Source organism: Halyomorpha halys, unplaced genomic scaffold, assembly GCF_000696795.3.
Source record: "Halyomorpha halys isolate HHAL.00 unplaced genomic scaffold, Hhal_1.1 Scaffold50.1, whole genome shotgun sequence".
Classification (NCBI taxonomy): Eukaryota; Metazoa; Arthropoda; class Insecta; order Hemiptera; family Pentatomidae; genus Halyomorpha; species Halyomorpha halys.
This window is the reverse complement of record NW_027106849.1, coordinates 1,180,340-1,206,883: the sequence shown is the minus strand read 5'-3', so window position 1 is coordinate 1,206,883 and position 26,544 is coordinate 1,180,340. Positions and strand designations below refer to the sequence as shown.

The 26,544-nt window shown below is 31.5% G+C and overlaps 1 protein-coding gene across 1 annotated transcript in view; it reads left to right on the top strand.

Moving 5' to 3' along the window:
- The window catches only part of LOC106690708 (discoidin domain-containing receptor 2), a 411,939-nt gene that overhangs the window by 281,103 nt on the left and 104,292 nt on the right, over positions 1–26,544 (top strand). The window contains exon 4 of the mRNA XM_067045155.1: positions 3,476–3,581. Within this exon, the coding sequence (XP_066901256.1) occupies positions 3,476–3,581 (106 nt within the window). The remainder of the gene's footprint in view (positions 1–3,475; positions 3,582–26,544) is intronic.

The following is a 26,544-nucleotide window of genomic DNA, read 5'->3' as shown; positions in this document are numbered from 1 at the left end:
CACAACGCTGAATTAAGGGACCTGCACCTGGTAAATATTATTCAGGTTATAACATTACGTATAAGATGGACGTGTATGGTTGTAGGGCTTAGTAACGAGCGGATCCCTAAAATGGTAATACTGAACCAACGGGTAAACGTCCGAGTGGACTGAATCGTAGACTGGAGGATTGGCGTTAAAACTGATTTAGTAGAATTGGGTTTGGAGGGGCTTCACTGGAAGGATTTAAGTAGAGAGCGATTGGTGGTATCGGCATAGAAGTTGTTCTTTAGGCTTTTATTATTATTATTATTATATACTTGATAAAATAAAATTGAAAATGAAGCAACTAATCGGATTTATTCATTCATTATGGAATATTATTTACATATATTTATATTATTTATTCATTACGGATTGATCTGGGTTATGTTGAAGGAAAAACGTTTGGTGTTATTCAGGTTTATTAATCATTTATTATTTTTACCAAATCCTCTTTAAATTAAATTTTATTCGTCATTCACCACGAACTTAAAGAGCCCAAACCGGTCAGTCAGAATGATAGGAAAAATGAAAAAAAGGTGTAAAGGTATTTCTGATGGATTTCCAAGAGAATTTTCAAAACATAACATGAATGTTTATCATATTTGATAAATCACATAACATGTTATCAATATTTGAAGTGAATTGAGTATTGGAAAAGTGTAGGGGATGTTACTAATGATTATTTCATGTCGTTTGTTTTGATTTTATTATTATCTGTTTATTACGAATCAAAAGTTAGATTGCAAGAAATCCTTACTATTCGATATCTTATAAGTATGAGTCAATGCGACTGATAATGTAGGGGTCTTCATTCTAGTCAATGACTTCATTCTTGCTTTTAAATGGTTTCTTTCTGACTAACATGAAGTGGTCGATTAATGCAATTACCTAAATATCTAGTTAAAGAGAAAAAAAAAATTACCCTCCCTAACTTCCTTTCAGATATCTTTTTATTTTCTGAAGTGTCTCTAAATGTCTTTTTAATTTTCAAAATTGATGAGTTACCTTCTGCCCCGAACAGAAGACTCCTAGAGTAAGGGCAGGAGTGGTTTACTGCCTTCGGTTGGATCTAAGCATTTTACGATATCCGATGAGACTTTGATCTGTTACTATCACTCCCTGCCTCGGAACCCTAGGTAATTCGGTTGGAGAGGGATGCGTCTTCATCGGTTCCTCTTGGGAGTTGCCGATATCCTATCAATTGTGGCCCATCCCTCACGCCCTACTCTACACTCCTAGTATCATCTTTCTTCCTTTATCTACATCTGCAATTGTAAACAGAAGCTACTGTCTTCGATATAAACCATCGCTTATATGCATACAAAGAACAAAATATCAATCTGGACAATTATAAAAATTTCTATGCTTTAATTGTCCTCTAATGTAAATAGGAAGAACCAAATAATTTTTGGGAGAGAGAATTTACAAGCAATATGGAGAAGGGCTGAATTAAAACAATACTGGTGCACCTTGTACCCAAAATAAAGACATAAACTTGATTTTGAAAACACAATGCTTTACCTAATTTATGTATTTGATAATATTAATTAGTCGGTTCATTTTAAATCAGACACTAGATTGAAACCAGCGTTATGCTTAATTTTTATATAAATTAATTTATGACAATTATTGTTAGATTTTCAATAATTGTTTAGAATCAAGTTTGATATAATTTAAATTAATAAAGAAATAAATACATCGGATATATAGATATAATAGCCTCACTTGATGCAGGCTTAAATAGGGTAGTGTTAATAAGATAATCCGATTAAATTAAATCAAATAATATAATATTAATAATTTAGATAAAATTAAGTAATTAGTCGTGAAATGTCGTGACTTAATAAATAATAACGATGGTTTCTACTATTAAGTAGTGTTATATAGGTTAATTAATTATATATTAGACTTGGGCATAATAGCCTGCAACTAATTTAGAAAGTATTTTGAGGCAGTGAAATTGAAAATTGAGGTATGAGTATTTATGATTAATAATGATTTTATAGTTGTTGATAGAAAGTTTTAATTAAAGCTATTAATTCATAGATTATGACCAGATTAGCCGAAACGATGGAGTTTCTAATTATGTAAAATAATTAATAAAAAGTGCCAAGTCTATTAAATGTATTTAATTAATTATTACTAATTAACAGTTTTTAAAAATGAAAATGCAATTATTCTAACTTTAATATACACTACATTTTTCCTTTACGATTTATATACATATTTTTTTTTTTTAAATTGATTGGTGAGGAAATCGAACCTAGGTGATCATGGTTGGAAGTCCGAACAAATATAAGTCCTAGTAAATAGTTGCAAATCACAGGATGGGATCCTTGAAAATAAAATAAAAAAATATTTAAGTATTTTTAATTCAGGCCGTTGTCATCCAAGCACAAAGTTAAGCTCATTACTAACAATTAGTTTAGTATTGGATGGTTCGTTTGTTTTTAATTATTATTGTGTTGCATGTGAACTATCAAAGCCAACCTAAGAAAACTTATTGTCAGGTCTGAGCTATGCTAAGCCAAGACATAGCTTAGATCTAGGTTGACATCCGTCCTAACGTTTCCCTTTTCACTGCTATAACAACCCTCCATATATATTTTTAAATTATATCCTAAAATCATTACAATATTTCTTTTTTGTTATGAACCCGTATTACCAAGAAGAAAAAAAAAAAAAAAAAACCAGGAAAAACAAATATAAATGCAAGAACTCTATAAATACACCTTCAAAAGAGGAAGACCCTTCTTGAAAATAAGTACCTACTTCATGTAATACAGTCCCACACAGTAAGTCCCATGTCTAAGCTCTTTGGCATTTCCTGGACTGATACTCGACTTCCACGAGTTTCCCAAATATTCCGAAAATCGACAACTTTAAAATTAGACTCCTAAAGCATAAATTATATTCCGTTTGACAATAATTTTACCCATTCTAACTAGAGATAGGATTCTAAATACATTCATTCCAATAAAATTCTTTATTCGTGCTGAATATCAATCACTACTTACTTTTTTAATAACTATACCAAATGTATCGGTCTCTAAGTGTCAAATTTTATAAATCAACTTTATTATATGCACAAATAAAATTCTATAGTCAGAAAAGATAAATATATACTAAAAAATAAAGCATTTAGTCACCATATAATATAAAATAACTAAGCAGTAAAGGTTTCAAATCAGGCCTAGCCGAGGCTAAAAAACGTAATATCATGTAAATGAAGAACTAAGATAGTACATCGCATTTCAGCATTCTAAAACAATAACCAAAAAGTGGTTAATATTTCACTATATAACAAGTTCAACTTATACTTACGACAAGTACTCTTGATAATTTCTAATGTTGACAGCATAATTATATTGTTTTATTTATTTATTTAATACCTCATTTTATTTATTACAAATGTTTATTGATATTGTTGTTACTTTTGTTTTTTCCACAGCGCAATGTATTGCACCGCTGGGTATGGAATCGGGCATGATACCAGACGAAGATATTTCAGCTAGCTCTTCCTTCGACAGTGGAAACGTAGGTCCTCAACATGGAAGGTAAGCTAATTATTTTTTGTTGTAATTAAGATATGCTGTAATTAAAATTTTATAAATTTGCTGGGATTAGGAGGCAGCTATATTCTAAAATGTATTTTGGTACATGAAAAGAACTTTTTCCAACTTTTCAGAACGTTTTTCAGAAAATTATTTTTTCTTATATAAAATAAATAAATTAGCTTTTAGCAATTCACCGAGTCATTTGCAACCCGCCATTTTTTTCTTAGAGTGGAGAAAGTTTAAAAGTTGATAGCTTCTTACTTATTAAACCACTCCATAACTATTAACTTACATAAAAATACATCTAGTAAATTTGATGTAAGTTTATAATGGAGTTATACAGGCATGTAGAGAAACTACCCATTAGCAGCACTCTAATAATTTTCTACCTTAGAAGGTCTCGCTGCCATCTTCTTTTCAGACGCCTCGGAGAATTGTCAGGAATGGAAGAAGAAGCAAGGTTAGAAACTAGTGGGTTTGGGTGGTGAGGGAGTTTATCATGAAAGTATTGATATCTGGTTTAGGCTAAATCGGTTAAATATGGAACATTAAGGTCTCTATGGAGGATTTTCTCGGTGTTAAAGTAAGTTGCATTGAGGATTTTATGAATTTTGGATCGTAAGGATTGGATACGAGAGGAGTTCAATGGTATTGGAGCTCCAAAGTCCAATTATATCTCCTATATCTCCATCCAATAATCTCCATATGTTTCAATAGGCCTGATAATCGACGTACAATTTTCTGTCTTTTTAGTCTTGTTTGAGGATTCCAAGTTAATCGTTTGTGAATTGTAATACTTAAAAAAAAAGTAGTTATCCTGATGCTCACTTACTGTTATATCTACGCACTGAGTTTCTATTCTAGCTAATGAAGTATTGGATCGTTGAACAATGAAGATTGTGATGAACATCTCGGCTGTTCCGACGTATTTCTTAGCAAGAGACTACACCTTGCATTATGAAGTCAAGCTGAAGTGCTTCTATCTAGCAGAGAATGTTGGAATTACTATAATTAGAGACAGACAAAACGGTCTTATTGACTAATGAAATTGAGTAGCTATCTAATTCTTGTTTTACTCCTCAATTGCTTATTCTTCGTTCAACCTTCCTCAAAAAAGAAAAAAAATATGTAAATTATTTTGCTTTTAGATACAAAATATTTTCGTACTCTCTTCGACTAAATATTGTAATTCAATACATTCATTGATAATATCCTTTAGTCTGTAATTATGATTGAATAATTACTAACATCAGCCCGCATTAGGTAGTTGGGCTATTAAAATGCTGTGGCTTATCCTTCTTTAATGACTGGCTCCGTCATCGTTGATGCCGGCCGTGGAACACCCACGACGGGTCTTATGCTTGATTAAACTTCTGTATATCAAGAATTCAATTTTGTAAATTGTTAATAGATAGAGGAGCTAATTTTTTTTTTTTTGGTAAATTATATAATTTTCTTAATTATAACATTAATCTGTCATCATGATTTAATTAATAAACAAATAATGCTTATTTTCGCCTTCGTTCTGGATTCAGTTGTTTGTCTTAAGCGTTCTAATATCTATTGAGGGGTCTGCAGCAATAAGGAGGTAAATCTTTCTTTTTTTTTTATATTCTCTAATATTTGAAAAAAAATCATAAATTTATAGAAAATTGGGCCACAGAAATCATTTTGGTTTCATATCATTTAAAATTTTAAATAATTTATAAATCTATGTAGTATGACTCATCAAAAAAATCTCTCCTTTGTAGTAAAAATGTGTTAAAACTGAAAAGAACGGAATTGGAGCAGTTTGTGCGCATTTATGGTATAAAAAGTAATTTTTCGACATATAAAATTTTTTACACAAAGTTTTTTCTTTTTTTTTTTTTAATGCTCAGAATTTGAGGTGAAATTATTTTATGTAGAAACAATTGTCTTTGAGTTTCTACAAAAAAAAAAAAAAAACAGAAAAACTGGAAAATAAAAAAAATTTAAAATTAAAATTAAACGACTCTTATTGCTAAAGAGACCTATATTATATTTATGGGATATCAGCACAGGATCTCTGGGTTTCCCAAGCATTGCTTTTAAATGAGGTGTAGATATTTGACCGTAGATTAACGATTAGAGAAGTTTGTCGGGGGGTGCGGTCAGCAAAGAACAACACAAATAAACAACACCATATTTATTTATTTTATGCCGACGTTTCGACCTGAGTTTCAGGTCTTCATCAGGGGTTGTGTCTTAGAGGAGGGAAATATTCGAACTGGAAACATATGATTATTTACTGCATCAAAAAAATCAATTTTTAAAATATTTATTTAACTATACTTTTTATTAGCGCATTATGAACATTGATGCTCGTTTCACTTTTGTAGTGATGCTGGGAATCAACAACTGAGATTAAAAATCATAAAAAAAAAAATAATAAATAAAATAAGTAATGATCTTGTTGTCACATAACTTTATTTTATTTTATTACTTGTTGTAACGTAAATGAAGAGACAAAACGAAGGAAGTCCAATAAACACGAGCCTATCGTAAATCGGAGAGATTATTGTTTGCAAGGGAATAAAGTGAACTAACTACCGCCCGGGATGAGCCTCAATTGATTCTTGTTCAGGGAAATGGAAAAGTTTTTATTCCCCTAATAAACTATATTACTTTATCAGCTTGAGGACTATCCCTCACATGTTTATGTCCTGCCTCCCGCCTTTGCTGGGGAAATATTAAGCCCGTGTTTCCTTTAGGACTTTAAGAAAATGGTTTCTATTTTATTATCCCTTATCTTTTTTGACTTCAAGATCTCTATAAAAGTCATTGTGCATAATTTATCAGGACTGTCTTTGACTGCTCCGATGAACATATAAGAATCCTTGCGTTCAATCCAATTTAAAATATAGAAAAAAAGAAACCCTTTTTAGAGGATTCTCAGTTCACCGAATAGAATTAATTGTAGGAAGTTGGTCCGGGTGGTTGTCAAGAAAGGTACAAAAATATCAGACAAAAAAGATTATTAGTAACCTACGTTTCGTACCACTTTGCAAGGCTTCATCAAGGTTAATGTTAAGTTGTATAAAAGATGGTACATGAAACAAAATTGATATTAAAAAGGAACAGTAAGCTAAAGGAATAAAAGTAGAAATGAATGCAATACTAACAAATGAACATTAATGAAATACTAATTAATAGAAATAGTAAAAAATACGGTAAAATTAAAATAAGACAAGAGTAAGTGAGTGTTAGGTGCAATAACAAATCAAAGTGGTTGATAAGTGGTAAGTTATTAGATAAAGAAAGGAATAATATATGATAATAAAACAGAAATAATATTGATACTGACCTCAATACTGAAAAGAGAATGTAAAATGAAAAATAAAATATTGTGGAGTAGGTGGTATTGTGGGGGTTTAATTTATTGCATTGCGAATAAAATAATTGTAAGGTAATATACATGTTACAGAATATATATACAGGAAAGCAGAAGAAGAAAAGAAAACCACCGAAACCTTAATTTTGTACATAATCACCTAGAGCTTCATTAATAGGAAGAACGTACTAAATGCCCAACGGGGGAAAAAAAATGCAACACTTTTTAAAATATTTAGAGATTTAATGTGATCCGTACAAAATCATTTAAAAAAGCAAGCATTAGGAGAATAATGATAACTTCTGGATTATTCTCACAATTTCTTTGTATTTCAAAATTATTTCCTCCATCACAAGGCGAAAATGAAATATGAAGACCGAGATTCAGTCAGTGTATAATAGTTAATACAGTTCTTTTTTTTTTTTTTTAATCATTTATTTATTGTTTTTACAACTGTATAACATATATACAACAAGTAAATTTACTGTAGGTAAAATAGTGACACGATACAAACATGTGGAGAATCTACGCATTGATAGAACTCCAATAACATTTCTAGAGGAGAAGATCCTGAGGCCATCTTCTTTTCAGACGCCTAGTAGGGTTATTAGGTAATGAAGAAGAAGCCAGGTTAGAAACAAGTGGATTTGGATGGTTGGGAAGTTTTCCATGGAAGGAGTGGTATCTGGATTTGGCCAAATCGGCAACATATGGAACATTGAGGTCATGATGGATGACTTGATTTGTGATAAAGTAAGGAGCGTTAAGGATTTTGGACTGTAAGGATTGGATTCGGGGGAAATTTGATGGTTTAGTGGAGCCCCAAAGCTCAACTCCATATGTCCAGATAAAAACAGTTCTAAAAACATTATAAAAAGAAGTAATTTAATAATGATCTTATCAGGTATAAGTCAGAAAGGAGCGATTCTAGTACGAAAATCAGTTCATAGTTCCACGAAGGGTCCGTTCAGTTGTGCCTCCTTAGTTTTGAAGGTGCCGACAACCATTCCCTGGGTAAATGAGGGCGGGAATACCTAGCATTTGCCAAACCATCGTAGATCATCCCTCAGACACAAAGGAGCAGAACATTGCATGGACGTGGTTGCCGAGAGGTAATGATACAGAGCAGACGGTCGCGTGAGCTATGACGGCATGGGCTGGGTCTCGCGTCACGACTTGGTGAGTCTCTCATTAAATCTTCTCCGCTGCCCCCAGCTGCTCGGTAATAGCGTCCTGTATTCTTTCCCAGAAATGGGAAGATGTGGATGGTCTGGCGAGGTATTGAGTACTTGTCTTACCAACATGGTACTTCGAAGTTAAGCAGTTTAATGTTTGTAACAGATACTTTTAAATAGGTTGAAAAAGCAAGAAAAAAACAAAACAACTAAATTCCTTTTCACCTGTAGGGGTTGAACTAGTATTTTAATGATAATTGATAATAATAGTTTTATTGAAGAATATTAATACAAGGTGCTACAATTCAGGACAATACGTATTAACATTTTAAGTATTTATCCATGCCTTATGTACACACTGATCTAAAGGAAAAATTATTTAAATGGTAACAGAAAAATGAAATAAAAACAATAATACTAGGTAAATAAAAAATATGATGTTCATTAAAAAATACATTAGATCGATATAAATTATTAACTAATAACAGAATTGGTACATAAGATATTGAATACTTCCTTTATATTATTCCAGTATTAATTATATCATTTTTTTCCCAGAAAAAGCTCAGTAAAATTGTAACTATAAGAAAAAAAAATCCAAATGTTTAAGACGATTAATTTTACTTTAATAATTATTTTTATCGTTATTGTTCTCTAAGATAAATATTAACTCTTTTTTATCTCAACCTGGAATATAAATATTGTTATTGTGACGTTAAAATTACTACCTAATATATCTTAGAAAATAAATTGTAATTTTTATGATTTTTTTTTAATTATTATAATCGTATATCTAATTTTTTAGTAGATCGGAATATGTTTTCAAATACCGTCTCAGTTTTATTTGTATTTTTTAATTATCTAATGAACTCCAAATGGAAATATTAATATCAATATGTATACAAACCTTATTTAAATAAAATATTAAACTTTCGTTCCTTACCTCCGAAAGTTCTTGACTGATTTACAGGCTATTTTTTCTTAAAAATGTTCTTATCATATTGGAAGAAATTTTATCTTGTATAAAGGAATTCACGATCAAAATTAATCATGATTTCATTACTTTTCCTTACTGATAATTTATTTTAATGTTATATAATTGTTAAATAGTTAATATATATATACTGTAAGCTAGCAGTAGCCAAGCATTGGAGGGTCAGTTTGTTATGTTCGGAAACTATTTCCACTCAACGAAATAGATTGATGGGTATTAAAGGTATAAATGTAATTCTTGTAAATTTATAGAGCAACTGGTAAAAAAATGAAATTTTACTGTTTCTACAAAATATCATCGATTTAAATGCTAAAAATAATTAAGTAATCTCTCTTTTTTTACTGTATTTCATAATTCAAATACTGTTTTATCTTTCGATTAACTGATTTTACCAATTAGAAAATTAAATCAATTACAAATATCATCCAACATCTACAAAAAGTGTAGTCAAGTTCTGAAGTTATCATCGATTTTCTAATGTGATTAGGCCAGTTTATTTTGTTTCTATGATTTGAAATATTTCTGGCTACTTCATGTGAATGAAGACGCGAAAGGAGTGTTAATTTTGTTTAATAAAACCTTAGATTTAAATGGAAGAAGAGGTATTCAACTTGAAACACTTGTCGTAGTTGTAAAGAACATTTTGTATACATAGCTTCAGTTTTATATCTAATTATTGTAGTTGCACTCTAAGCAAATATAAACTGATATTACAAGAGAAAATATCTAACTTTGAATGTAAGTTCTTGATGACGATAAGTTCCTCGGAATAGTTTCTTTAACAAATTTCCATATTCAATTTATTCGAGTCTTATTGTACTTAACTTTCACTGAAAAAATACAAAAAATGATTTCGTTGTTTCACGATCTTTAGTACCTTTAGTATTAGCTTTAGATTTTTCCCTAAAACGAGAGCATATTTCACAGGAAATTATGCAGCATTATTTATCCTTACGGATTTCCGCGTAACAATATAGATGGGAAGATAACATCGCAGCGTGTACCGTGATGCACATGCAGCCACTATCAGATACCGGGGCTGATTGGCTTCGTCCACCCTCCGTCCCCAGTCCCGTTTATTATTGAATTTATTCATGAGGCCATTTAAATATGTGATTGTGAGGGGGCCACGGGCTCATCAGGAGCTGTTTGCCTTCAGCCAATCAGGCAAGTCCTTCCTAATCAGCTGGTCAAATCCCTCCTTTAGTAGGCTCGTTTGAGCCACTCCTCCGACCAATCAGAGAGTATCATAACTTTGATATTCGTGCTTTAGTTGGACTTTGTAATATCAATAGTACAGTTCGTGTTTATGAATGGGCTATCATCAAGATGGGTGAAGGAACAAAATTCAATTCCAATCATACACAATGAAGAAGCTATTGATGAGATTGCTGATTGTATATTTAATTAAGTTGGAAAGGAAAATAAAAGCTTACTATAAACCATAAAGTTTTAGTTCAGAACAAATTATTTAATGTATTCTTACATCAGAGGCAGTGCTAGAACTACTCCCGTATTCGCAAGTACCTTACGATGTTGTAGAGAGGGTATAAACTCAAATCTAGCAAATCACAAAAAGTATTGTTTCGGACCACAGTTATAGATATACATTAATAATGCAAGTCATCGATGTCATATCTCCTATTTGCATAAGGTCAAAGTCTTCAGTCTTGAGCTCTTGTTAAAAAAGGTATCTAGTTTAAGTGTACCGACTGAAAAAAAAGTGTAAAATAAATCAACTTTTTATTTACTTAATTACGTGTTTTCTCTTGTTTCATTGCAGTTAAATCATTAAGCTTCAATCAAACAAACCTAGAAGTGTTATTATATTTTATAATTATTTTTCACTGATTGATTACTTCTCTAAAAATAAAGCTTTAAGTGTTAAAAATATAAAGTATTGCATACAATGTTCGCATCGAAGGATAAGACAATTGCATTCTTATGGGTATTCAGGGAGCACAGTTGGCTCTTTAACACGATGTAGAGGTAGAAATGTAAAAAAAATTGTATAAAGTTTAGTTCCAATGTTAGACTAAGATTCAGAGATATTAGGAAACATAGTAAACAAACAATGGGTCAATATTCAATTCCTCAAAGTGTATCACACTAGTGAAAATGGCAGAGTAGAAAAATAATAAATTTGAAATCTATAATTAATTTATTTTTCAAAAATATAAATTCAAATCCTGGAGGAAAGAACCTATATGAAAACGTTTGCACTGAATCCATAAAAAGTTCTGGTATGTATTTTTCAATTGAGTATAAATCAAATGAAATCAAGACCAGTAGAATCCAAAAGTATAACTCTACCAGAACGTCTGAAAAAATCACATAAATCTATAAATTCAGTTCATATTTATTCTATTACTATTCACCAATTTATAATGGTGATTTTTCATATTTAGCATATAACTATATGATATTTTTCATTTCAGTTTCTAAAATACATATAAATGAAAATGTGCCAAATTAAAAATAGTCCAAGGTAATTAAAATTCAAAAACATTGCTGATATGAAGATTTTTTGAAATCGGTGATTATATTCAATCGAAAATGCAAGATAACAGTTATATTGCTAGTTGCAGCAATGATCTCGAAAGCAACTTCGATTTATTAAATTTTATGTCATTATAATTACTTTTACATGAATAGCACTGCAAAATTAATTATTTAATAATTACGTAAGTTAATCTATGTTAGTGATGTAATAAGTAGTCTTCATAATAAATAATTGTTCTAAGCAACATTAAAAGCTTTTCTTTCTTTTTTGTTTTATTCACAATTTCCCGAAAATAGTTTTATTTTCGGGATAAAATATCTTGTAAAATTCATCTTTTGATTACATGGAATAATGTTTCTGGATTATAATAATAATATTTCTACTGAACTAAAATCAATTTTCACTTCATTTTTCACTGCATTTACTTTTGTCCTGCTAGATTTAATAGACAGCACACTGTTGGACGATTACAGAGTGTGCAATATAACTAGTGCGTAGTGTCCTGGTAATTATAACTAAATTAATTTCATGGATGTAGATTCTCACCTGTATCGAGCCTAGCCCCCTGCTGTATACATTTGCAAATATTTGTTTTAAATGTTTGCCTTCACATCTGAAAGATCATATCAATATTTGACCATTGCCTGTAATATTCCGGCCACACCTATACTGGCTATGCATATTTGGCCAGTAGTTAAAATGGAGCGTGGGAGGGGGGGGAGATTATTATTTTTATTTTTTAAGGAACCTAAAGCTGAACTTATTAAATATGCACCATACTGGAAGATCTCACGAGTTTTGTCAAAAGGAGTTCTATTAAACATGAATTCTATTTCAAATAGGATGAAGTTTTTGGGTCAGTATCTGTAACATACCGTTATACTCTAATTAATAAACGATTTATTTTGAGTAATAAGGAGCTAAAACGTTTTGGTATGTAATTGTACTTCCTGTGATATTTATTTTCATTTAAGGCAAACTATATTAAGAAGAATTTTCAAGCGGATAAAAAAGGTATATTTTCATATTTCCTGGCAAAGTAAAAATTCAAAACCTATAACCTTAACTACGACTATGACTGAAGAACACCGTCACCAGAGAAGACAGACAAGAGACTCAAGTAGGTCCTCAAACCGCCGTAAAAAGACAAGACGTAGGCCTCCCCTGGGAAATGCAGCGTGGTGTCACTGCGGAGTCTCCTCATCTTCATAAATTGTTGGTGGCGGAGGAAAGGGGAAGGAATTTACCGCAGGATCGGCCTTCTCTGATACCGTGTCTCTTTTATGTCAGTGTACAGAGGCGGTAAAATTCCGCTACCCTTCATAGCCGAGAGGGGTATAAGTTGCCTCTCCAGCGCCCTTCTCTCCTCGATATTTACTATGTTCCGCATGGGTATAGTGTCTTTATATTATGTATGGTGAGAGGAATGTGAAAGTTTTATATTTTTTGTGTGTATTCTGCATACTTTGTAAATTATGAAAAATTTCAAAATGTTTCTTTCCGTAAAACGTATTTGGCCGGAAGAAAGAAGAATGCAGAGATGCAATTTAGAAATAATTTCAGAGGATACTCCCGTTAAATTGTAATTGAATTATATTGTGATGGTTTAAGCATGTTTTGGAATGCCTGTTGCATACCTTCATACCTTGTTACTCAAAAATTTTAGTTGTGGTAGAATGCTTTATATAATAATACAATGTTAATTTTTATTTTAATTTTTATGTTACTTATTTTACATTATCAAATTTTTTATTTGACTGTTATTCGTTTAAACATGAAAGCAAAAACCATTTCCAATGAGAGTCTAGCGAACTAATTACTCTGAAACTCTCCTGTGTTTTTGAATTGAGGGAGTGGAATGGTAATAGACCATTAACCAGAAAACGGCGCTTCTCACTTAGACTGCCTCTGCAGAACCAAAGCAAGCAACTGCTCGTCTGGTTGGTGGTCTAGAATAATCCGAGGGACTACCCACTATCGTCCCTCCTCACCTCAGTCCTAAAGCCTCGTTTCCCTCCGAGCTACGCCTTTAAATATTTTCTGTAAGAGAGTAAAGGAAAAAGTCTGGACCTACAGTTTTATTTTATTTCTTTTTACTGACTACAATAAATAATGGGGCATATTTTTTAATGGAATCGCTATGTAATAACTAGCTGAATCAGTTAAAAAATTAAAACAGACAATCAATATTTTTTATTTATAAATCTATATTGGAGTAAAATATAGCCTCTGAAGTAGTACAAAATGATTGGAATACTTTTTTTTTTTTAATGACCGAAGCTCAAGTTAGAGGTTGAAAATGGACAGATACATATTTTCAGATTCGCATTAGGCTTATTTTTTTCTAAATATAAAATTATAAACGTAATAATTTATAAATATATACAAATGCTCAGGAGGATGCATCAGGCAGATGAAGGAAGAAACGTAAAGACTGGGAATAACGGACCAGGACTGTCTGACGGAGAAAGATATAGGAAAAGACTGAAGGATCAATCAGGATCAATTGAAATCAAGGCTCTTATGGGAAAGAGAAATTAGAAAAAGGTGATCGAATGGACCAAAGAAAGAAAACAAAGCTACGCAGAGTTAATGAGTGAAACATGGAAGGAAAGGGAAAACAAAACCAAGAGAGAAGCCAAAAGTAATGATATTCGCGTTGTCTTTAAGGCCGTTCCATGAAAAAAAAAAAGTAATAATTACAGAACTTGTTACAGTTTTTGATATTATTAAATAAATTTACATTAGAAATTGTGTGCTCTGATTTATAAGGTTTTTTCTTTGGTATTTTTTTTTTTTATATCTAATTAATTTTTTTATTTAATTCAGTAATTTTTAATTCTGACACAGTAGTTTTATACATATATAAAACAAATCATACACAAGGTTTTTGTTTGTGGATTTGCAGTGAGAGAGAGAGAGTGAGAGAGGTAAGGGACATAGAGAGGAGCCGCTTACTGTGAATATGAATTTTTACTCCAAAAATATTCAGGTCTTCAATTCCCAAACTCGATTAATACAAACCTCTGACTCATCCATACGGCTTTGAACAAATTTCGACGATACACTAAAACACACCTAAATCCACTTCTGATTGGCTGTGAACTGAAAAACCTAAACGATACAAGCCTGAGACCAGACTGTACTAATCTGCCATGTAATCCTACCCGCTGTGGTTCCGCCCGTCACGTTCCCTTGTTAATAACATTTTTTTGTACTTCTGTTTCCCAATTCGCTTTCAATTCTTGGGCATTGTGGCTATTGGATGTGCCCATTTCCTCATTTCCATGTAAATTGTCTGTGCCGTCCAATAATATCATACTAAATTAATGTAGTAAAAAGTTGAACTACGTTTTTTTTATGTCAATGATTTAACAAGTAATTATATTAATTATTTTTCATTAATTAATCAAGTATTAGGTAAACTTTGGAGACATAATTCTCGTTGTTATTACTTTATTTAGTTTATAGTTCAGAAAATATGCATGAAAAGCTGTTTTCTCCATATGATGGATTTCGGGCATCACTACTATGATCATAAAACAAGCGATGTCTTACTTTATTTTTTACTTAATGTAGGTTTTTTATTGAAGAGTAATAATATAATCTGCCACTATTCGGGACAATATTTCAACGGGAGTATTTCACAGAGTAATGAATAACGAAAAAAAAATTGTATGAATACAACTAACAAAACGAAATAAATATATAAAATTACAATTTTAATATGTTCAATAATAAATAAAACATTAATCGACAAATCGAAAGCTCATTTGTTGGTCACAAAATAATTTGTATACAAGTTAAAGAAAATTAAATTTAAGTAAAAATAAAATAAATATACACTCGCATCTATACTCAGCTTTACACTCCGAACCAAGCTTTGCTACTCTAATGTGGAAGGCAAAGCAAGGGTTAATGTGTAACCAGTGTCAAGAGATATCGATGTTTGATACACATATTATGGTATTTTTATCAAAATAGTTTTCGTGAAATTAAATATAACTGTAACGTAGCGTAGAGTAACTGTTATGTACTATGTATGTAATATACAGTAAATGTTATAAATTATGGTTGAATAGCTCGTTTTGGAAAAATTTTAGTAAAAGATTTTTATTCTCAGATGGACATTTTTCACATAGATAATGTTATTAGCACTTCTTTAATGAATTTATATTGGAATTCAAGTGATAAAACGTTTATTAATATTGCCTGAAATTACTCAAAAATATCATTTTTAAAACAATATTTTTTTTATATCTGTATTATTATTTTAATTATATCTAATAATAAATTTTATGTTACTACAGCTAAGTTGGTCTCGGAATTAATATTTCTTCTACATCTATTACATTTTTCTTACCCATTATTTGTAATTGTGTGAAAATATGGAGCATACTATATATATTTATAGAAAAAATAATTTATTTTAAATATTAAATTCCCAATCGACAAAACGAGTGCCATTCAGCATAAGAAAATTCAGAAGAGAGACAGAAAGGAGTAAAAAAAAATCCATGGAATCTCGATCCTATTCTGTGAGACAGCAAAGGAGGCCTTTTAAATCATGGAAAGGATTGGAACGGTTCGATAGGCCATACAATTTGTAGTTGAGTCACGGTTCCAGCGCTCGTAGGAACTTTTCATAAGGTCCTCCCAGGCTATGCCCTCTTCGGCATATTCATTATTCAGGATTTTCATGGAAATATCCCCGATAAAGGACTAGGAGGAGAGCATTCCGATCGAAGGAAACCCGGGAAACCTAACCGAGAAAATCAGTTAATCTGAGGAAGTCAAGGGTGAATAAGTTCTGGAGCCAACCTTTGTCCATATGAAAACGTAACATATTATAACTATAGGAGGATGATAATATTTTCAAATACTTCAACATAAAAAAATATTATTACATTATTGAATAAAACACATTATTAACAATATAGTCCCTTCAAAACATTTTAGTATTTTTACAATGAAAAATTTGATCATTTTATGCTGGGTGCTTTGGAGTTTTTTGTAGCTGTGAAAGTCAGAGTGGTACTGTGCAGACATATCTAAAAAAAAAATTGAGGGAAATAATGGTAGATAATCATCGGCAAGTTTCCACTCTGTTAAAATTCTTATTGAGAATAAATTAGTATAACAGAGTATAAATTATTCTTAGACCCAAATGGGCCAGGGGTACACAAAATAAAATATTCAGTTACTAATGATAATAATTTGTATCATTGTTACTTATCAAAATCAAAATTTATGTATACTTGATCATTGCTAAATAACTGTGGATACAAATCCATGATTGAGAAGTAAACTTATAAGTATTACAAAGGTAATCTTCCTAACAGTGCTGAGTTATTTACGACGGGTCGGAGACTACTGAGGCCAACAGACGTCGGAAAAATGATACCTTCTTCGGGAAAGCCCAGGTTTACTGCTCCTCGTAAATAGAGGCCGAAGAGGAGTCGTAACGACCTGGGGTGGGATAATGAAAACTAAAGGTGGGGTCCGGACCCTTGGGTACATTTACAGGAGAGAGATGGGGGTCCGAATCGATAGTCCGGCTCCTATCGATTCTACTAAGAAAAAAGGGACAATATAGTCTTCGAGGATAAATAAAGAGGTGGCTGCCTCCCTCTTTAAAAGGACTGCTCCAATTTATTTGTCTGTCCGGTCTGTTAGGGAGTCTTCCATCTGTCTACAAGGGGCGGGAGAATCTTACTGTCCGCTAGTTGTATGATTTGAGTTACTGGCAACGGTATACTTGGAAATTACTATTTCCGTAGCTTAATTTAATACCAATGAATTTATTGAATTTCTTAATTATAAACTATTACTATTGTTTATGATACAAGGATAATGTAGCTGAAAGTTTCGAAATTACATTGTATATGATACAAAAGACTTGTTTGATAAAACAAAATTAGAGTCCGAATTTATTTGAATCGTACTTCGCATTCCTCTGAGCATCTCATATTTTAGAGCTTTTTCTAGCGGTTGGCTTTTTGACACGTAATTGTTTTAAATATTCCATAATATGCAAAAGACTGAGCACTTGAAACTAAAGGTACTAACTGACTTATACTATTTTATCCACCCTTCCTCGACACAACAAATATTTATTTTGAATTATTAAAAAGTTTTTCGAAATACTGGAACGCCTTCTGTTACTCTTTTATATACTTGGATCTTTTCGAATATAGTTTTTTAAAACAGATATTAAATACTAATTAAAACAGATTAAATAATTGAATATGTCTAGCATATTTTATGTAATTAAGGACTTTGTTGGATTCGGTTGGTCTAATAAATTATTTTGATTAATGCTCAATTTCTCAATTACGCATGATTCTAAATTATTCAAATCTTCAATTAATGAATTTAATGTATCTAAGTTTGGAACTGAATAAATTATTTATATTATCAACACTTAATGTAAAAAGATGTATAACTTTTTAAAGTGTCATTATGAAATAACAAAAATAACTCAATATTTTAAACGAAGCATAAAATAATAATAACGGACTTCTAAAATTTGAAATAATAAACCATCAATTTATATATTTCTGATGCTATTCATAGTTTAAGATGTACCTGTTCAAACCGTAAAAATATTAACAGATCATTGAATGATTCTTCTAAAATGCCGGTATGAGAAAGTCAAGGGAAGACGAACTGATGGATACGACAAAAGAGGATAACTCTGAACAAATACAAACAAGGACTGAGTCAGTGCTCGAGGGCGTCTTAATATTTAAAGAAAACATTATCTCCGTGAAGAGTAAATTATTTGTTTACATTAGACATTTTCCCGCGCGCGGGAGGTGGGGAGCCGTATCCTGGCAACGGTCCAGGTGATATATGTTAACGCAGCCCCAAATCCACCACCCCTACCTCTGTTGTAGCCCTCATTAAATCAAATAGGATTTTTCCACCCTCTTTTATCGTACTTCTTGGCAACCGATTTCGCTTTTAATTTCTGGTTACCTCCTATGATTCAATAATACCTGGATATTAGTATTTTATTTATTTCAATATAGTAATGTATTATTGCTTCTTTAGATAAAATAAAACAGCTTGATGCTTACATGACTAGTATGAACTATAATTAAGGCGTCGAAAACCAGAGTCGACCAAGCTCTCCTAGTAAGTAGAAAGAATGGATCAGGATATTTGATCTACTCTTGCACTGCCAGCTTGAGACCAATGATATGTTATATCTACCGTTTCGAAATTAATAAATTTCATTAAGCAGATGACATGATATACAATGGTTTTACATTTCAAATTCTATTTTTACAAAATATTTTGGGATCGGTCTCAATGCCTCAATTCTAATTCATTTAGTGAATTGTTACGAATTTCCTTTAAGTGTTTATATATATTGAAATAAAAAAGAAATAATAATGTGTATATAAAAAAAAATCATTAATAGTATAACTGAAAAGGATATATGACAAAAAAAAAAGATCAGTGAGAGTAGTGATAATAAAAAAAAATTAAATTGGTTAATTAATTTTAAAAAATGAGAAGTTTTCTAATAAAATATATTTAATTCTTGAAAATTATTATTTAAAATTTACTATAGCAGCATCTAATGTAGGTGAATTAACTTATTATTGAAAATATTGATTTGTGCAAGCTGTCTGACTAAATTTTGAAATAAACTGAACTAGTTTTTGGTGTAGAATTTTAATTTTGATAGAAATGTATTTATTTTTATGAATAATCAGTATGAAGTGTTTTCCGTACTTAAATTATTTGAAGAGAATCACTGAACAAATAAAGTTTTTTCCGCAGCAAACGTTTTATTCGTTTTATTTTATGCCTTGTAGACATGACCTCATCAGGAATAATTACATAAAAAAGTCCAGACATATATTGATAATAAAACTTGTTGTTATCTCGTAATTTATTGTTTAGCCTTTATCATGTGATCGTTAACTAAGAACACATAAAAACTGAAAGTCGTATTGATTTACATGTCTAGACGCTTTTCCACTTTTTAAAACTTTTTTGATTTATATTTTTAATGGCACAACTGGGATATTATTACTTCTCAGGAGTATCATCTTTAAGGGTTTACATCGTTGTTTACATTATTTAAGGATATTATGACATTTAGTGTATTTCTTAAGCATGTATGAAATGGAGGATCTTCTCCCAACCAAAATGAAACGAACGATTTATTCAAAATTATTCTAAATACTTATTTATCTTTTAATTAATCTGGTAAAAGTTTTTTAACAGTCTTCTGTTAAAATATTTAAAATACTCATCGATCGATGGATTTCTTGAGATGTTATATGACCGATTAGCGTTTATATGTCGTTTCCAATTGAACGGTTTTTTAAATGTTATTTTCTTTTGTTGTTTTTTTTTCTATATTTGTCATATAGATATTATTTGTCTATAAAATTGTCACTCCGTAAATAGTATATGTATAAAATAGTCAGAATATTATTCCAAAAATCCCATAATTACCGCAGTTATATATCTTTCGTTTCCGTTCCTCTGATTGGCGCTAGCTCCCTCATTACTACCCGGTTTCAGGTCGTTAAACCTTGATTTACTGCTGCCCTAACCCGCTTTTTATTAATTTTTTTTTATTTCCCTATCTCGAATTTGATTTGTGGTTGTATAATTAGCCCTAAACATCCCTGGGGAACCCTGTAATTTGGATTTAATGCCTGGATGAGGTCGTGAGTGTCTCTGCGGGATTCAGTCACCGGTCCTAATCGATGTGATCGGAGTCAGTTTGAGGCCTCTTAGTCGTCAAATTAAAGTCGTTAGAAGTCCCCAGCCTTCTCTTAGTGATTACTAATGTCGTTAGCGTTCCTCCACATCTCCCGTGGGAGGCATTCGCCTTCGAATGAATAATTTCAGGGAGGACTCCACTACGGTGTTGTAACCACCCCTTGTCTTCGTTAGCTCAGCCAATTCTAAAAAAAAAATTCGTCAGGAAAAAATACTATTCAATAATATAACAATGGATTAAGACTGTGACATTCAATCCAATCACTCTAACTTCAAAAACATTAAGTTTTTTGTAATCTATTTCCAGAATGATTTGATATCTGATCATTTCATACCACTATTTCACAGCGCGGTAATCATGGTCATGGAAAATAATTTTTTTTATCATTATTTATTTGTTATTGGTGGGCGTTACACGATTATTATAACATTTTATAGTTTTATAATAATTAATAATGCTATTACCATTGAACATTTAAGATGGATCTTTTTGTATATTTGTAATTCTATCTCTTCTTAGGTCTACTTGAATTAAACGTCAGCTACAAGCCCTGACCAGAAGATGTGAGAAAGGGCGATAGCCAGGATTATGTGTGGTTCGGAGGATCAGGTCACTTCTGATGTGGCCTGGCTTAATTTTCCACCACACTGGCACCTGTTTGCCCACTAAGTCCTAAGTCCCATAGTCAGGCCTATTTTTTCCCCTCCTCGTTCTCTCTCTATATATATCACCTTTACTCCGGGTCTTTCCTGACAGTATGGGAGCAGCTAAGACGAAAATCCTCTTCGACGTCTTCCTGTCACAAAAATCCTGTTCATATCCTTCTTATCTTACGTTCCTCAGGTTTCTTCTTTTTAAACACTGTTTATTTACTTTATTTCTTTCTCTGTAGAATAACTCCATATTTAGTTAGTGATTTAATCCATTGTCCATATAGTTTTAATGAGATATTAAATAAATTTCATATAGGAAAGAGAAGAGATTCAGACTTTTGAAAAAAATTACTTTGGATTAAGAATGGTGGGATCCTACAAACTTTTTATAAATAAAAAAAAAAGGTTTTGGAATGGAGTTTTTTAGTTTATTTTTTTTAAAATAAATATTCTTAGCATAAAAAAATCATGCTAGGTTATCTAGAAACTTTTATCATTTTCTCCATATTTAAGAGTGGAATAGGAAACTGAAAAGATTATAGTTGCCGCCGTCACTCAAAATAAAGCATATTTAATGAACAAACAAATATGTGTAGAATTAAATGTTGAAAATCTCTTTTATTATTGATACAAGGCCCTTGTATACCCAGTGATATAATTTTAAAAATATTTCAAAGAAAAAAAAAATTATCATCCTGCAGATCGATCATCTTTATTTTTGTTGTTGGGTATTCCTTATTATTATGGGTATTCCTTATTAAATGTAATTCCTTTTTACACTTTAATGACATTATTTATAGTTGATTTCTCATTAAATCGACATACTTACACTATTAGTTCAAGTGTGCCTTGAGGAATTCATCAGAAAACGTTTGAAATAAACATATGGGCTGTTCGTTTTTTGCATCATTAAAGATTTGTTTTCAATGGAAATCCAGTGTTACAGAAAAAAAAGTAGACAATGGCGCTACTTCTTCATTTCTGCAGATCCCTTAATTGGCATTATAATTTTTAAAATTCTACGTGAATTATGGGTCACACAGATTTCCTATAAAACTTGAATCTGGTAAGGAATAGAAATCTGAGATGGAGTAAGAATGATGTTCTTGTGAAAAGTATTTCTCTATGTTCCCCATGCTTAATGGTCCTATTCTGAATACTGTGTTTGTCCACATCGCCCTTTGAAATTTGATGTTTTAAAACCAGTTTCTATTCCTTTGCTTACCTCAATAACTTTCTTGGTTACTTTGATCCAAACGACATCTTATTGTCATAGCATTTGTAGACCGGATTCCCACCTGTAGTTGTCACTTTAGCTCGACTAACAAGGTAAAAAAGGCTACTTTAAAAATAAACTCCCCCTCATAACAAGTCAGAGGAGTAATTTGTCTTGACAAATTGAAAAGGACCCTTTTCAAGAAATCGGCTGGACGTTTGTATTATTGAATTTATTTTTAGATACGTCTTTGATGCCAGTTCTGACACGGCCCTCCCGTCATCTCAAGGAGTGTAATATCTTTGATTTATTGCCCCGTCACCAGTGCCTGAAAAAAAAGTTTTCTTGTTTTCACTCTTTGATTGGAATTATCCTTTACCTTCCCATTAAAAGAAATGTGTTGACAGAAGTCAGACCAGTGTTGAATGAATCGTCAATGCTAGTTCTGGAGTCGGTTCGTGCATTCCTTTGGTAAACCGCACCCGAGCATTCCAATCCGAATTTCCGGCATTCCATTTACCGATCCGTTCGGCCTCAATATTGTTAACTATCTATAGCTCTGAGTCTGTATAATATGATATTATGATTTATCGCCTTGTTATGATAGAGATTATATTAATGCATTGTTATGAGCTCTATATTTATGTTTTAATGCGATCCACCGGTTTTATGAATTAATTTGTTTAATAGAATTGATTAAAACAAATTGATGAGTAAAATAAAATAATTGATGGAACAATCTAATAGTAAATTAAAATAAGTCAATAATTCTATGAAGATTCATGTTAATTAGTAAATCTTTATCTTTTGATGAGATATACACAGTCTGAATGGCTACTAATGGATTAGAGTTTTATTGTAGCTTTACCTCTACCGTTTTATCTCTTTTGTTGCTCATTGTTAAGCAAAGTGTGTAGGCTATTTTATTAAATATTTTGACTATGTACAATATATTTAAAATAAAAAAAAACACTAATTGAATGAGCGGATAGTAGCCTTCCGCCGGCTGATTTAGCAGGCAGTTGCCCGTGAAGATCGATTAGGCACGGCACACGGTCCAGCCGCTGGGAGATTAACAAAAAGTAGTCCGAGGTACAGCTGCCATATTGTACTCCGCAGATCTCTTTGTGTCTGGATACAATACCTCGGCTAGAGCTGTTGTCTGTACTCTAGCTACTTCAAAAATATTAGTACACTACGTTGATCGGTTGGGCACTCCTTAACAATGAATCGAGGTTACGAAGAAGAAATTGGAGAACATCATTCCGCTTAACATACAGAAATTGTTCAGTTTCGTTACTGGAATACAGTTTAACTCTTTCATTTTAATTTGATATTTTTCCTAACTAATTTCTTCTTTGATCAATTTGAATTTAATTTACTAAAAACCATCTTCGAAATCCGCTCAAAATCCTTCTTAAAATAAATATCCAATTTCTTTTTATTTAACAATTATTTTAATATTTCTTCCTAAACATTCCATTTTTAATTTTTATAATACCATGTTTTATTAAAAATTATTTGTGGTTGATTAAATCAACCTTTGATATTTTGAAAATTATTATTGTAATTTTTATTGCTATTTAATCACATTTCCTTGTTGATTGGTTCTTCACTTAAGATTGAACAATTACTAATTTTCGTGAATATAGTTTTTCCTTTTTTAAAATAAATTAAAGAAACTGTCCCAAATCCATACTTAGAACCCCTAAATCTCTGAATTAGCTAGGAAGCGTGTTTATTTTGGCACTCCAGTCATTTTTCTTCGCTCCGTTTTTTGATAAATATAGATTTTCTTGGCTTCCGTTCACGAGGCCCGGGACAGCATTTCATTAATGACTCGAACTTGCCAAAATTCATCCGTGCCAGTCATCTCGGTTTCTGTTCTGAGTTCGTCACCTTTAATAAAGACTCACAGACTGATGTCTCAATGGTATCTTTCCATTTTTCTTCTAAAATAAGAAAATATAATGCCATTAAAATTTCATCATAGAAGTCATTATATGTAAATTTTAGCTTTTTAAGATATGGTACATCCTAACTATTTATACTATCAATGTAGTAATTTTTACGTTTTCAAGGGGCTTTAATTAAAAGAAATATATTGAAAACATTTTTGATCGTACCGGCGTTTTTGTCTATTTATTTTTCATGATATTTCGTGATAAGTACATGTTTACTTAGTTATATTTTGAAATTGTTATTTCTATTTTTTTCCTTTCAGTTATATTTTTAGTCGTTTCCGAAATTTGTTTAAATAAAAATAATTTAGGTCTAAGGAAATTCATCCAGTACTTTAAAAAAAAAACATCCTGTTTCATAAAAGTTTTTTAGAGGAAATTTTTTTTTGAAAAAAAATAATTGGATTATCATTTGAGATAATGAAAATAATAATTTTTGGTTTTAGTGAAAAGTTCCACTTCCATTTTTGAAGTGTTTGGAAAAAGTGTTTTTTTAAGATCTGAAAATATAAAATTCCACAATTCTTCCCAAATTAGGAAAGTATTGGGATGAAATAGATAACTAAATTCCAGAAAATATCGTAAGTTTGATTATTTGAGCAACCTCCTTGGGCTTCACAAACCAGATATTCCATCTACTTCTACGTAAATAACGTTTTGCCAAATAAAAATAAATAAATAACAAAAATTGTACCATTAATATATTTTACTTATTGAAAACTTTATGTGAAAGGGTATATGTTTTATTAGTAATAATTGTAATAAATAAAGAGACAGTGAGCTCCATCTCTTGAATAACTTGAGAACTATTGATTGGAGCTACAAATTTCTTCTGAAAAAGGAAAGAATTATTCTTTTGCAACAAAATAAAACTTTAAATCTCAATCCCCTAAGATGTCTTTATTTTCTTTTTGCATCAAATCCTTCAATTTCCTATAATTTTCTGTTAGAAACATGTTTTAAAGATTAAAGATTAATTTACCATGTACATTACATAAATTTATAAACAGTATACTTTAATTGTGAATATACATCTTGTTGCTTGTACGGTGATAGGATCTACAATGTTAGTTGTTCCAGTTGATGAGAGACGGTGTTTCAGTGGCGTATAATTCCTATTTGCATGATGATTGCAGGTATCCCCACTAGACTCAGCTATGCCATTCCAAACCTCAACCGCTCTCATGTAAAATTCCTTCTTGTTAACTGGAATCCCACTCCAGTTTCTAGGATTTGTAGCTCTAGATTCTATTTCATATATATTTTTTATGGGAATAAAACGCAACAAGCTGCTTCAATTTTCGTTATTTACTTAGTCTAGGTGCTAACGAAATATGTAAAATTTGTGATAAAGACAAAATTATTACAATTTTTTCATTGGGAATAAGTGAATAGATTTATTTCTTATACCCTCTGTTCTACAGGATGTTAGTGTAGATTTTCGTTTCATGATGAATTATTTTTGTGACCATTCTTTTAAAACATAAATAAATATTGACAGATAATGTTGTTATTTCGTGAAATAGCCTTGGCCTACTACAGAACGAAATGATTAGAATATGATGGGTATGGTTTATGGTTTTTATTGTAAGATTATGGTTCTATTCAAGAAGTATTTATAAAAAAGTTTATATGATGCTATTTATTCTTAGCTCCTTTGGTGTTTAACATTGTTGTTTCGATTCAAAAGCCCTGCAGAAACCGATTCTATAAGTTGCGGAACAGCAGGATACTGCCAGCATTTTTTTTTTTCCGGACTGGGGAAACGTTCTTGCAAAATTGGAATTTTCCGGACCACAATGGTCCATTGTTTATTAATCGAGGGCCTTTTGGTCGGCCCCCCAAGTGGCCTATTGTCCCGATGTTCATTATTTGACCGCTCGCTAAGGAAACGAATTTCCCGCCCTAGCCGGGGACGGTAGCGCCCGAGGGCTGACAAAGGCTGAATAGGGCAGGTTATAGGACGAATGAATGTCGTCGAGTAGCACTCATTGTACGGGTGAGTTCCATTGTGGGCTCCGGAGGGCACTCCATGTCCATTCATCCCCATCCGGAGTGCATCCCCTACCTGTCTTCCTCTCCGCCGTCTTATGATCTCTTCTGACGTCCTCAATAACCTCGAGGGGACTCGTGTCATTCTTCCCGCCTCGGTGGAGATGAATATATTGACTGAAAATGAAAAATGCTTTCAATACACTGAGTGGTTGTTTGCATGAGTTCTTGCAATTCTGGGCATTCCAAGTATTGGAGGGTAGCTCAGAAATTGACGTGGAAGAAATGCAATCATACTGTCAATCCTACCTTTCTCTGATTCAAGAATATAAATTGTTCAACAATTATTATTTATAACAATTATT